The sequence below is a fragment of the Ylistrum balloti genome, unplaced genomic scaffold (genome assembly GCF_031769215.1).
Source record: "Ylistrum balloti isolate Yb309-2 unplaced genomic scaffold, AGI_CSIRO_Ybal_v1 Utg369806, whole genome shotgun sequence".
Taxonomy (NCBI): Eukaryota; Metazoa; Mollusca; class Bivalvia; order Pectinida; family Pectinidae; genus Ylistrum; species Ylistrum balloti.
The window spans coordinates 1,692,153-1,705,995 of record NW_026781981.1 but is presented as its reverse complement, the minus strand read 5'-3'; the positions used below and the strand labels follow the sequence as shown (position 1 = coordinate 1,705,995).

Here is a 13,843-nt window from a genome sequence, read left to right as displayed (position 1 = left end):
TAAAGAGTTCTCCAAACATTAGGAACATCTCTTGTCCTTCTACCAAAAGATATTTAAAAAATCCGAGGAGTTTCGGACAAGCAAGATTAGTTCAACTTCCGGTGAACGTAGCAGACAGATGTATTCGACATTACTAGGAGATATGTTGCTCAGCTGATGTATTTGATGTGAAGATAATAGGTTATTGTCGCACGTGAGTAAGCAAGCGTATATCACGCAGCTTGTAATTACAACATGTGATCAGTTTAGGGGACATTAAAAAATGTCCAAACATACTTTGCCAAATGTAATCAAGTCACTATTTTGTCAATAATTACAGTAATGCTGATACCAGGGACGTATAATACAGATTATACGTCCCTGCTAATACATAAAGAGATATCAACCTTTCGAATATCAGCTAGATGTCACACCATGATACAAAAAATATTTTATATTTTCAATCAGAATCTTTTAGACTTAAGAAAAATTGACTACAGAACTGGCAGATTACCGTGATTAATTCAGATAATTTCTGCAACATTTTGCAATACCCTTTGCTTAGCCTGGAAGTTACATAACATCCTAGGGAATGTTAAATGCATGTAGAACCCAGGTTTGTGTACAAGTCATTTTTGAGACTCATACATTTAAGCCACACTCTTAATTTTTCTGTGGGATTCCCGTTAAATTTTGAGAACCCATTATATCTTTTTGTGTTAGGACTCCTCAATATTTTGGAATTGGTGTTCTGAGCTCCCCTTAAAAACCTACAAAAGTCATTGTGTACCCCATTACTTCATTAAGTATATTTTACACATTATATTGAATCACAGTTGGTTACCCGTATTGCTGTTACTTGACAGGGAAACCCACTTATAATTACGATAGCAAATCAGAAACTCAAAACCTAACCATGTAATGTGCTAAGTTACATTTTGTATAGCACAAGATTATAAGCTCTACTACATTCTAAGTGGATGTCAGAATATACATTTTGTAATTGTAATATTTTGTTGCAGTTTATATACAATGTATGTTATATTTTGTTACCTACATGTACATGATCATGAATTTTAGATTGGATCACCCAGTGGTAACTTAGTCATTAGGGCAACTAATTGCAAGTAAAATTTAACTTATCTGAATGTGAACTATTTATGTTCATCTTTTTTTAAATTCTAGCTTTCATGATGAGGTCTTTACACCAGTGTTCCCTTTCCTTATGGCAGAAGATATGTCAGAAGGTGAATAGGGCAGTAGTTTTTACAGATGATGTGGTCGCTGAAAACCTACATTGGAATGGAGGTCTTACACTTATGTTGGAAGCTGGTGCCATCAATGTCAAGGAATTTTCATCATTTGAGGTTTGTGAGAAAGACATATATATCTAATTATGTGATAAGTAGGTGAAATGTTGAAAAGAAAACTGAAGAAATTATTTTGTAGTTTGATCCTTTTTTCAAAAAGAATTAGAAAAACAAATGTTGAGATCTTTTTTATCGCATCTGATTTTAATGAGTGAATTACTTCCAGTATAATTTTCACATCTTATTCATTGCTTTCAAAGCAGTATGACCTATAGAGCTAATGAAACTGAAGATAGTGCAATATTAATTTGAGTAAATTATCTATTAATGCAGAACAGAAATGTTTGTTTAATTTCTTTTACATTTCTTTTTCAGAGTGTTGATCACACATGCAAGAAGGCAGTATTCATTGTGAGCTCAATGCTACAGGAAGTCACAAGCCGAGTGATTCAGAATATTATTGAGGCCAGTAAGCTCCAGTATGTTGTTGTCATTACTACAGTTAGCCCATGTGTCCACATGTTCAGCCGAACAGGATCTTGTGATGGAGACGAAAATGTGATCTTTGAACGATTTGAAGAAAGCATCCTAGAGTGGATGGGAAATATGGTATGATGATAGAATAAAGAGATAATAAAAAGGAACATCATTAACAGATTTAATGAACAGTTTGTCAAAAATATGTACAGTGCAAAATGCATAAAACAGATGGTGCAAATGTCACCAATACACACCAAAATGATGAAATACAACATTTACAGCTAACTGGAATGAAAGTTGCCATGTGCATTTTTGATACTAGAAGATTGATTGTCTATCTGTCCTTCAGTTATTTATTTATATAGGATTTTTTCTGTAAAACCTTATTGCCTAGAGTACAAGGCATTCCATATCATATATTTTTTCTGTGATATTGGGATTCTGAGTAGCATTACATTGTTATTATCGGTTAATGGCCAAGGCCATTTTGAGGCAGGGTCTCTTTGTAGTACCTAGATACTATCTCACTAAACAACACGCGAGACCCATCTATGCTTACTATGCCAAAGGTCGAAACCGCAGCAGGACAATCTAATAGTAGCTCAATTTTCTTAGAGTGGTAATGGATATTGATCTGCTGGTATATATTTAGTCTGTTGGTGTATACTTCAGTACATTTGCAGGAAAAATAATGTGATGACTACATTAATAGATTGGTTAACTAGTATAGTGATAACTGACATGCATTTTTGAGACATCAATAACAATTTACTTCTTCAGCCAAATGTATCTTTTACATGTATTAAAATACTTGGAATAGTTATAACTTTTTTATACACCCTTTTAAAGATAGGTTGTATTATGCTATCATGTGAACAGATGGTAGGGTGGGCACATGCATTGTCTTGTTGATAACTTGAGTACCAGGTAGTTTTCAACAGAACAACTCAACCTTTATAGAATGGTTCATTGCAGTGAAAGCTTGGACAAGATGATAATGGCAATTTTTGGATCAAAATTGATGGCCCTGTATTTAATTACAGAAACAGTGTCCACTTGATATCTAAAGTAGTTGTCAACAGATCAACTCAACTTTCATAGGAAGGCTCATCACAATAATAGCTCAGTCAGGTTTCGACCACTGTAGTTTTGAAGAGTAATTCATGAAGTTGTAGCCCCATATTCAATTACTGAAAGTGTTGGTTGCATATCACAAGCAGCTTTTAACATATTAACTTCAAACTTCATAGGTAGGTTCATTACCATTATAGTTAGGATAAGTCGGATAACCACAATTTTCTGCCTGTAATTCACAGAGTTATGGCCACTTATTTCACTTACCTGAATAGTGTCGTTATTTATTGAACAATTACTTTTGCAAGTCCTGATCACTAGGACAGTGATTTAACACTCTGTTCTAATACTCAGTTGTATTATTTGATATCAGAATTACACTGCCGAAGTCAGCCATGTGCCCCTGTTTGCTACATGCCTGACACCAAGCCTATTTGTGACTCCCTCCTTTAGTAGGCTGTTCCCTCTAATGTCTTCTGATCTTCCTCGACTCTCAATGCAGTACAAGTCTGTACGGGTAAGTCCAATTAGATAATTTGTTAGCTGTACTCACAAACTCTTGATTTCTGATGGATTTATATGTCAATAAATATGATGGCACATGGATATTTTTTGTTGTTTGAAAATAGAAACACAGTATGCAGAATTCCACGTCCTAGGGTTTTGATAAATGTTTGATTATTGTGTTTAAAATGAAATTATTATTGGGTAAATGGTTATGTTTCCTACACCTGAAAAATATTGATTTTAATTTCTTCAAAACTCTCTTTATTTGCTGGTAAAAACAAGGTTTATTTTATTTTCAAGGGAGATAATAAGTCATTTTCCAGTTTAAAAGATGTTGAAGCTGCTCACCTGCCTAAAACCTTACAAATATTGTATAAGGTAGGTTTTAACTTTTATATATAAAAAAGTGCATTTTGACTGTAATGATCACTTGATTACTGACAATTGTCAATATTTATATTATATTTAAAATATACAAATGTTCTGAAAGAAGAAGCACTTCACTGAAGATCTGTATAATAGTAATATTTGAATTCAAATGGAAATGAATTTGTCAGCAAAAGAAATACACTGACAATAGATACCATATTTATGGTACTGACTGTCAAGTTTTTTTGTTTTGTGTACACTTTAGATGCTGGTTGGAAGTATAGACAGCATGCTTGGAGAGCTGAATGTCCAGGAAGACTGCTTTTTTGTTGGTCAGACCAGCAAGATCTTGGCTACAGAGCTAGCTAGCTATCCGCCGGCAAAACTCAGGCGTAAGGTACATGTATACTACTGATTTTACTAATATCAACCATCATTTGTAAACAGAGTTTTCATGACATATGTGATATTATAATGATATTGAAGACTTGTAGAGAACTTTTTTTCCCCAATTAATATCCATAAAGATATAATTCTTGAGTGTCTACAGGATTATAGTACATGTACATGGTTACTAGACTTTGAGGTAACATTTCACTGTCCCCTAATCACAATTTATTAAAATAGAAACATAAGTATATGTGCAGTTTTTAATTAACTGTCCATTCCTAATCACAATTTATTGAAATAGAAACATAAGACCAGAATAGTGAATTATACAATCCCCACCCCATGAGCCTGACAGGCATGGTCAAAAGTATCATATTGACTCAAGATTCTAAAGTCTTCTACGCAACACTCAGATATGGTAGAATCAAATGATGGAGGCATATTAAGTTGCTTTACCAAATTCGTGAATTTCATAGCCCCAGGGTCTCACATTTCCCCATGGTAAGGGGAAAAATTTACTATAATTGATTTAGAAACATTGGATTTTTGAGCATAATTTGTTAAATTTCCATTCGAAATAATTCAAACTTGGTTAGAATTATGAGATAAGGATGGTGGCTTGATTGTATATTCATCTTGATTCTGGCTGACCCCAGGGCCTGATGGGCAGGGCTAGAAGGGGGCAAATTGACCCAGATTTCAAAATTCTTCTTCTTAACCAAACAGGTAAGGTAGAATCAAATGCTTTCCGGATCCGTGGGGAGAGAAAATGCATATTTGAGCATAACATTGTTTATTTCCCATTGGAAATGATTTTGAAAGAAGGATGACAGTTTTGATGGTTTGCATGTATTGACACTTGCTTTCTATCATCAATGTCACAATTTCATTGTCATGACATTTGAAAGCTTACTTCTCCTTTAACCTTTACATTTGTTATTGCTGATCGCAGATGACTATCGAGGCCGCTAGGCCTCTTGTTCCTCATTCTTCCATTTTCCCCTCAATTTGTGGTCTTGAACATAAGTAAGCAGGAAAAAAACCAAAAAAATCAGGCATTGATAGGCAAATTAATAGAATATTGTGATCTCAATATTTTCAGTCTGCACAAACCAAGGTTTCCTTGTTGTTGGTTGACCGCCATCTGGACTTAATGACACCATGTCAACACCAACCTGAAGTGTTGATGGACAAAATGACCAGCATGTTACCACGACTACCTGGTCACCATAACGATGTGTATGTGGACATGACACCCTTGTGTAGGGTCATCAGGTAGGTTTAAACTTAATCACTATGTAAGTTGAAGTCCTGTTCCCCTACATCTGTGACCAGAAACTTCACATTCTTGTACAAATTGGTTTTACATCAGGATTAGTTCCTTGCACTATTCCTAGAACCATTCCCTTCACATGTCACTTTTCATAAACAATAAGTTTGTCTAGTGTAAACATATTCTCAAGATTAAATGAAATATTTCCAACCTGAAATATAGATTGCCTGGTGATTTAAGCTTATCATATTTTTCTCTGTGAAATACAAAAATAACTAAAGTGAAATATGACACTTTTGCAGACTTCCCTCTATGAAAGGAGAGAACACATCATCTTATAAAACTGACAAATCGTAAAGCTTGGTACAAAAAGCTGCCAAAACCAGCCATCTGTTGGGGGGTGGGGTGGATAGGGATGTTGTTTATATTACTATCTTCAATTCCATATAAACTTCCATTTCCATGAAAGTCAGCAAATAATGCCAGTAAATAGAATTACCCAATGCCAAACCAAACATCTTGTGGAACTAGACATTTCAAGGGGATCCATTTCATTGACAACATGTAGGTTGCATCATATTATAGCTGCATAGTAACTTGTCACGCATTGTTATGGTTGAACTCTCTTTGCTGATTTTGTCAGTTAGTTTTCTATGCAAATCTAAAACATGAATTTACATGGAGATTATTTTTGTGTTTAAAGAATTTAATATATAAAAGCTTAGTCGGTGTTTTCATTTTATTTCTGTTCTAAATATATCATCAGTGCACAATGGCGTGTCTAATATTCTTGTGGATCTTACCACAATGGAGAATATAATCATTACTTGCATTTTGTATACTGAACATTCAACTCTACAAGTTAGGTTGACATCATAGAGGAACTCACAAGGACCTGATCTATGTATAATTTTGTACATTAGTTTTTGACATAATTAGTTTAGTTTTATTTGCTTCTTTGTTGCAGTGAATCCAAGGAAGTTATAGCTCCTGGGAGTTTGGCAGGCTGTAAAGGGCAGACAACTCAGTCACATCTTTTGCCGCTTTTGAACTCTAAAGTAAAGGTATGAAACTGATTTCACATAGTTAGTTCACATAGTTATTACATGATTTTACTGATACCAGTTCTATGCAATAAATAAATGAGTTTATGTAATTTTTGATTTCATATAGGTTTATGAAAGTCATCATAAATTTTTTGAAGTAGGGGAGAAAACTACATTGCCTTCATTGATATAAAATCTAGATACATTTGACACTGTGGGGATATTGATATCACAATGGAAACAATGGGAAACTTCATCCAATCATAGCTATGTACAGTATTATTACAGGTCGTAACAAAATTTATGTAATAGGTGTTATACTGGTAACAAAGTTTATTCCTTGTACTGATGATAAAAGACATTATACTAGGATTTTTATAAAAAGAAGCCTTGATGATTACTTCCTCAGATAGTACTTCTATATACCGTATATGTTTGTATGTCTGGAAAGTCTGTATATGTTTGTGAAAACAAATGCTCTCATCTGGAAAGTCTGTTTACATCAGTTTGATATGATTAACATTGATCATAGGTTTATCATTATGAAATTATACCCTGCATTTTCTTGTGATGAAATCTCAGGTTAAATGATAAAAGTTTTACTGACATGAATATTTTGATTCAGTTGTATTTTGTGACCAGGGAATTACTACTGTTGCTAACTGTGTCTAGATAATTTCGAACAGGAAGGACTAATGGAGGTCAATAGGTCATTGGTAGAAGCAGCCTCTACAGAAAAGCTACCTCTCAAGTTATCTGGTAAACCGGGTCGAGTCACAGCAGAGCAACTAGATAATACCCTCAAACTTTTTAAGTAAGCTGATATGATTTACTAGTCAACTTATTCTCATTATGATATCTTTTTATCTATGTATATGATAAACAAAAAGTTTGATGTCCAGATTTGTGTTCTTTCAAAATTAAGAGATATTTTGGTCCCCCCACCCCTGCTTGTGATATATTTATTTTAGATCTGCATTGTATCGTAAAACAAACATCTCTATCTCATAAAAACTTTGTTGGTAGCTAAGGTTAAAAAATAAAAAATTGCTCATGAGAGCAGAAAGAATTTTCATTAAGAGCTTTAATGAGGGATGTGGAGCATATCTCTGTGAACACTCACTTAATTCTCTTTCATGAAAATAAAATTGGAAATGAAGTTCATAACAACTTAATTGGATTTTCTTCTCTCATACAGAGGAAATTATAAAGCAATCTCAAATCACATAGAAACTGTTCAGGTTGCCATGGCAACTTGTCAGTGTCTGAAGAGTTCCAAAGGTAAAGAATTTGATCTGCTGGGGTCAATGGAGAAGTTGATGATACAGAGTGTTGGGAGTGAGGAAGGTCAGGGACCATTGCCTGTCCTGCTGAGTCATCTAGAGAAAACACAGGACAAATCACTACAGGAAATGTATGTGTCTGTTGTTGTTTTTATTGTTTACAATGTATGATGGCGGCAATTGATATTATCTGAATGGTGATTCCATCTGCAAAATTTAGAATTTCAGATCAGTGATATATTTTGGTATTGTTCTACAAATTATAAGCTCAATTGCTTGATTCTGAATATTGGTAGTTGAGGTAATGAGTAAAACTTTAACAGGAATGTTAAATCTCATAAAGGACATAAGAATTTAAAAAGTGTGAAAGTAAAGTTGCCATGATGATAAATACATACTTTTTGTTTTGATTATCTACATATTAAATCTATATTTAGATTAAACTTATATTAATTACTTTCTTACAGGAGCCAATCCTTGGATAGCATGTTAACTCAAATTGTTTATGTCTACTCCTTATTAGGAGAAAATGCAAGCTACAGTGATGAAGAAGTAGCTATCAAGGTAAATATATATCAGGTATACACAAAGGAAATTAAGATAATTTGTCAGTTACAACATGCTTTGCTTACTTGATCAAGAATAACTGAGTTTGATGTCATCATTGTCATTTCATTTTTGATAGAAATTGTTGGTGAAGAGAATAGTGAGTGGAAAAGATGATCTACCCAAATTGACAAAGATGCTGGGTAAGTGATAATCAGCTATTGATTGATAAAGATAAATTCAACCACATGCATGGTTCTATATATATGCCATGGAATCTGAAATTTGTTTCTGGGTTTTCCTAGTTGAGATAATACAGTGATTTCAGTTACATTTTTGTTTATATACTGATGTGATATCTATATATTAATGTCACATCTTTGATAAAGCAAGAAAAAAATGATGTTAAGTGAAGTGAGAGTTAAAATAGTAACAAACTATTAGATAAAAAAGGGTAAAATTATGTCTTTCTACACCGAATAATATAGACATAGGAGTTTAGATTTCTCGTTACCAGATAACAGGTTTATTTTGCGGCACACAAATTTCCCCAGCTATTGTCTAAACCAAAATATCTATTTTCTGGTCATGTGAGTAGGAAGGAAAATATTTAATGTAATTAATTCTAAAGTAAACTTCGCCAATTAAATATGCACCATGCAATCTTGTAAATATGTTGAAAATTAGACACTGACACAGTGCTCCAGATAACTTTTTGACATGTGGGGTTTTCACTCCTACCTTTATAAATTGAGGGGTTTTTTCACCCCTGCCTTCATCAAGTGTATGGGTTTTTCCATATTAGGGTAACACTGAACTTGTAAACATTTTTGACAGCGCCATATTTGCTATGCGATGGTTTATAATCACGATCAAGAAAGCGCTTGTTAAACTTGATAAGTGTCTGTTTGACTTAGATTATTGAGTTTTCTAATTAAATATTGGAGCTGGACATTGACGCAGAGTCCGGATTTCGCACGGGTTAATGACGCAAATCTTATTTTTTTCCTAGCGTGAAATTAGAAATATTGTGCGTGAAAACGCATTCACGCAGGCTATCTGGAGCACTGCTGACAAAAAAAAACTTATTATAATAACTTGTTTGGCCAGTGGGAGACTTGGTGACAGAGGAGATAGTGTCTGCCATACTAGATGACATGTTTGATAAACTAAAGGCTGTGAGCACAGCCAGACAACATTTAAAACATATGAGGTATGTATATTTACAAGATTTTCTTTTCTTAGCAACATCATATCATTGTATAGATAACATTTCTCAAAATTTTACATCAATTTATAAATATGCATGAATGCACCTTAAAGAGAGTTGATAACAGCTTATTGGAGATTAACCTATAACTTCTATTTTTTTAGTTGTGTTGTTGAACCTAGTACAACTCTAAGTCCAGCTAAAGGCAAGCCATTGCTAAAACAGCTCATGGATTTAACATTTGACAGTACAAAAGGAGACGTTCAAGATATTGAATACATATCTAGTGGATTCACAGATCTTTTAAAATCAGGTTTTGGGTAAGAATTTTCTAATAATTTGAAATAAAAAATATGCATGTTTAAGTGAGTAGAGCATACATTTAATTGAAAGTTTTTTATTACATACATAGCTAAGTGAATTGTGTATTCAATACAATAAGATTTTCCGACTCATTTATGTGACAGGTATCTCTATGCTCTGCACATGCTGGTTGTAAATCCATTGATACAATGTGCTAAAAAGTCATAACAGCAGTCATTAAATCAATTTAAGGAATGTATTTAAACAAATTCTGCCTATTTAAATGTAGTGAGAAATTATTCAAATAAAATGTGGGCAATTTTCGTTTAATCTTGAAGTTTATAATTATTAGTATTTCTGTTTTATCAGAGTCAAAGAGATAGACTTTGTCTTCTCTTTTGTATGAACATTGAATTCACTTTTCTGTCCTTAAATGACCATATTGTTTATATACTGAAAGGATAAAGAAACGCAGGGTAATATTTATTCCGATATTTTGAAAAAACGCGTTCTCCAAATAAAGTGAAACTTTGTGGATTGAGTAATTAGGTCATATTACACCTTGTCATGTATCGAAAATTTAGTCACGGTACAGTGTGCAGCTCTGGTAAATGGAGGAAGGAAAAAACAAGAATCTCGTGCACCGTGTTGTTCTGGTCTCATGCAGCGTTGGTCAAGTCACTCTTCGTTAGTCTTTATACAGACCAACTGATTCCCTAAAATTAATTGAGAATTTGATTCATTTTAAGAATGGCACGACTCACAGAAGTTCAGAGGGGTCAGGCCATTCAGGTGCTGATGCAAGGACAGCTGCAAAATCAGGTTGCTAGGCACTTTGGTGTTAATGTTTCCACCATAGAACGTCTTGTAAGACGTCTTCGGGAAACTGGGTGATTGGCCAATCGACCTAGGTCATGACGTCCGCGCGTAACGTCACGACGCCAGGATCGCTATATCGTCGTCTCTCATGTGCGTAATCGGCACCTTACTGCCGTTGAGAGTGCACTTAATGTTCGTGGAAATCATGGGCATCCTATAAGTTAAAAAACTGTAAGGAATCGATTACGAGAAGTTGGTGTAAGAGCACGTCGCCTCTACGTAGGTCCACAGCTTACCCCTGCTCTACGTCAGGGTTGCTGCACATGCTCCACGACGGTTTCCAGTGTTGACAAGTTTTCTTCATCGACGAGTCTCGATTCTGTCTTTATCGATCTGACGGCCGTCAATGTGTCTACCGACGTCATGGCGAACGTTTTATGGACGCTTGTGTTGTAGAGAGGGATAGGTTTGGGGGCGGTTCAGTAATGGTGTGGGGAGGAATCTCACACAGGTTAAAATCACAATTGGTTGTTATTGATGGCAATTTAACAGCAGCTAAGTATAAAGATGAGATCCTCCGACCCCATGTTATCCCTTTCTTACAGCAGCATAATCTAACCCTTCAGCAGGATAATACTAGGCCCCACGTAGCAAGGATTTGCCAAGTCTTTCTGGCCAACAACAACATTCAACCACTAGATTGGCCGCCATATAGCCCTGATTTGTCCCCTATCGAGCATCTTTGGGACCAGTTGGATAGACAGGTTCGAAAGCGCCAGCCACCCCCTGCTGCTCTAGAGCAGTTGACCAGAGTTCTGATTGAAGAGTGGGACAACATCCCCATAAGACGGATTAACGCTCTCATGAACTCTATGACCAGAAGAATAAGGGCTGTGACCACAGCAAACAGCGGACACACAAGATATTGATGACTCAGTTTAATTTCAATTTCAAAATCTTAGGGTCCATTCAATTTAATCGTTAGTACCTCTAAACCAATTGTCAGATGCAAAATACAGACTTTGGAAATTTTTAAGCTTTAATTTATCTGAAAGTATACAAAATTTCGTTTTAAATGAAGCCCGATATCATACTTAATTTCTGGTTTAAAGTTCACCCTGCGTTCTTTATCCTTTTAGTATAGTTTATCGAGCAATATCAAACAAAACCCTACCCTTCTGGAACAATAGGTCTCATTCTTGTACTTTTTCAGGAGTCTGTGTGTAAATCTTTCTTTTGTTCATAGTTTGCCTATGCAAGTTTTATTGAATTTGAGTTTGGATTATAATTGTGGTGACATGTTAGTATTTTCATGTTGTTTTTAGCCCCTGATGTATTGATAATCTTGATTTCAGACTATTTCGAACTGTGGCAAAACCAAAGCCTAGTGATAACAAGATGCTGATCGTGTTTGTCCTTGGCGGCATCACAGCAACAGAAGCAAAGATGATCAGAGAGACAGTCGCCTCTCATCACAGTGATACACAGGTAAAACGTACTATGGAATCAGGATAACAGAAAAATGGCAGCTTGTTTTCTAAATTTTCTTAGAAATTGTTTTTTAATTGAAAAGCAGTTTTGCGTTATCTTGTTGAAGTACTAAGGTATTAAGACATTCTGCAACTGTATAATTATTATTTTGCTGTAAAAATTGCGTTACAACTGATACAGGGATTCCTTTTAATACATGCAGATATTAGTTTTGACTAGAAACATTAAACAATCAAAAGCTACCTTGCTTTAAATACTGGAATAAGTATATAATTCATATTTCAAATTCATGTGATGTTTCTAGTGGACTAATTTCTGAATCCTCCTAGTAGATATGTTTCATTTTGAGTGTTGGAAATTTATTATTAAACTAAATTCATCTTAAGACGTATTGTAATGGTTGACGTATGTTGAGAAATCTTCATTATTGTTTCAACAGGTGATTGTAGGAAGCACACAGCTCTCGCAGCCTGAAGACGTTGTGGAGACACTTTTATGTCAGGACAACTTGAACCCTGACTGATGAAGATTCTAGTTTTTTAGGATGTTTCCACCAATAAAGTGCAATACGGGAAGATGATTCATAACTTGCTTTCATTAATTGTGAAAGGCCTGTACTATCACACATCCATGATATTACAGGGATGTTTGTTAATCCTGTGCAGGGCTCAAGAGGAAGTGTTGATGTTAGGGACAAATAATGTTGTACGCCCTTCAGAATCGAAGGCTTTTTGCTCGAGTCTCCATTTTATGGGACTTATGTTAAACAAAAGTCGTTTTATAGCTTCCATGGCAACACATCCTTCTCTTTATGTTTGGCATTTCCCGTGGACACATGACAATCATTGGCCTTATATGTTCTTAGGGAAATTTTAGACAGTCACATCATGTTGCTATATGCAGAACTTTTTAATGAAATTGTTTACAACAAAATAAAGTTTTAGGTATTTTTTTCAGGTAATAATATACCAGTTTTCCTATAAACCAGAGATACATTTGTTTTTGACATTTATTTAATAACTGATGAGACAAACTTTTCTAATATGTAGGCTGTATAGAAAGTTTTCACAACTTTTTACCAACAGATATACATATATATACAAGAGTAAAGCAAGTTGAAATGATTCATAGTTATACATTTAAGAAAATAAATATTAGAAATAATTTCTTTTGTCATCTTGTATAAATTTTCACTATAAAGACTGCCTGCATAGACAGCTTGTGTGATTTTCCTATGCAGCAAATTCAATGAATGAGAGGAAAATTGAAAGGGCCATTGCTATTGCTTGTTACAGGACGGATTAATCAACTCTCCCACCCAAAATGGGTAGATCGTTTAAGATGATTGAAATTCATATATACTGTACATCTGTACATACCATGAATAAGTATATTGATACGAACTAGACTTTATAACATCACCAAGTAGTATCAGCTTTATACATTATCTTTGTACATCAGTCCTTTCTTCAAAAGTTTGACAATGAACTCTTTTCATTACGTTGTTGGGCTTTTTTTCTCACATTTCTCTGATTCTTCTCCAAGGAGCCAGTAGGTGACCATTGAACCTTTGCCCTGAAAAACATGTAGGTAAGATCACTAAAGATGACATGTTCTATATCGAGATCAAGTAATTATTAGGGTACTATTTTTGATAAAACATATTACGGAATGTAAAATATGGTTGTTTGACTATGAATGAAACAGTTTAACAACTGCTTTGAGTTTGATTTATAGAAGTTGATATATTAATTATACCCTGT

At 34.5% G+C, this 13,843-nt stretch overlaps 1 protein-coding gene across 1 annotated transcript; it reads left to right on the top strand.

Annotated features, from left to right (window-relative positions):
- The first annotated feature begins 111 nt into the window (after nucleotides 1-111).
- On the top strand, nucleotides 112-13,797 carry LOC132544644 (sec1 family domain-containing protein 2-like). The gene is made up of 16 exons (XM_060208267.1): nucleotides 112-193; nucleotides 1,165-1,346; nucleotides 1,665-1,898; nucleotides 3,217-3,360; nucleotides 3,651-3,728; nucleotides 3,985-4,116; nucleotides 5,212-5,384; nucleotides 6,350-6,446; nucleotides 7,115-7,242; nucleotides 7,627-7,842; nucleotides 8,179-8,275; nucleotides 8,397-8,460; nucleotides 9,368-9,470; nucleotides 9,632-9,787; nucleotides 11,945-12,077; nucleotides 12,520-13,797. Exons 2-16 carry the CDS (start codon nucleotides 1,170-1,172, stop codon nucleotides 12,601-12,603), a joined length of 2,016 nt encoding a protein of 671 aa, XP_060064250.1. The 5' UTR covers nucleotides 112-193; nucleotides 1,165-1,169; the 3' UTR covers nucleotides 12,604-13,797.
- The last annotated feature ends 46 nt before the right edge of the window (nucleotides 13,798-13,843 follow it).

Excerpts from the sequence above, each read along its gene's own strand:
- LOC132544644 (XM_060208267.1), top strand. The coding sequence starts at position 1,170 with ATGATGAGGTCTTTACACCAGTGTTCCCTTTCCTTATGGCAGAAGATA. Across the intron at positions 9,788-11,944 it reads CTTTTAAAATCAGGTTTTGG|ACTATTTCGAACTGTGGCAA; the intron begins GTAAGAATTTTC and ends TCTTGATTTCAG. Across the intron at positions 12,078-12,519 it reads CTCATCACAGTGATACACAG|GTGATTGTAGGAAGCACACA; the intron begins GTAAAACGTACT and ends TTGTTTCAACAG.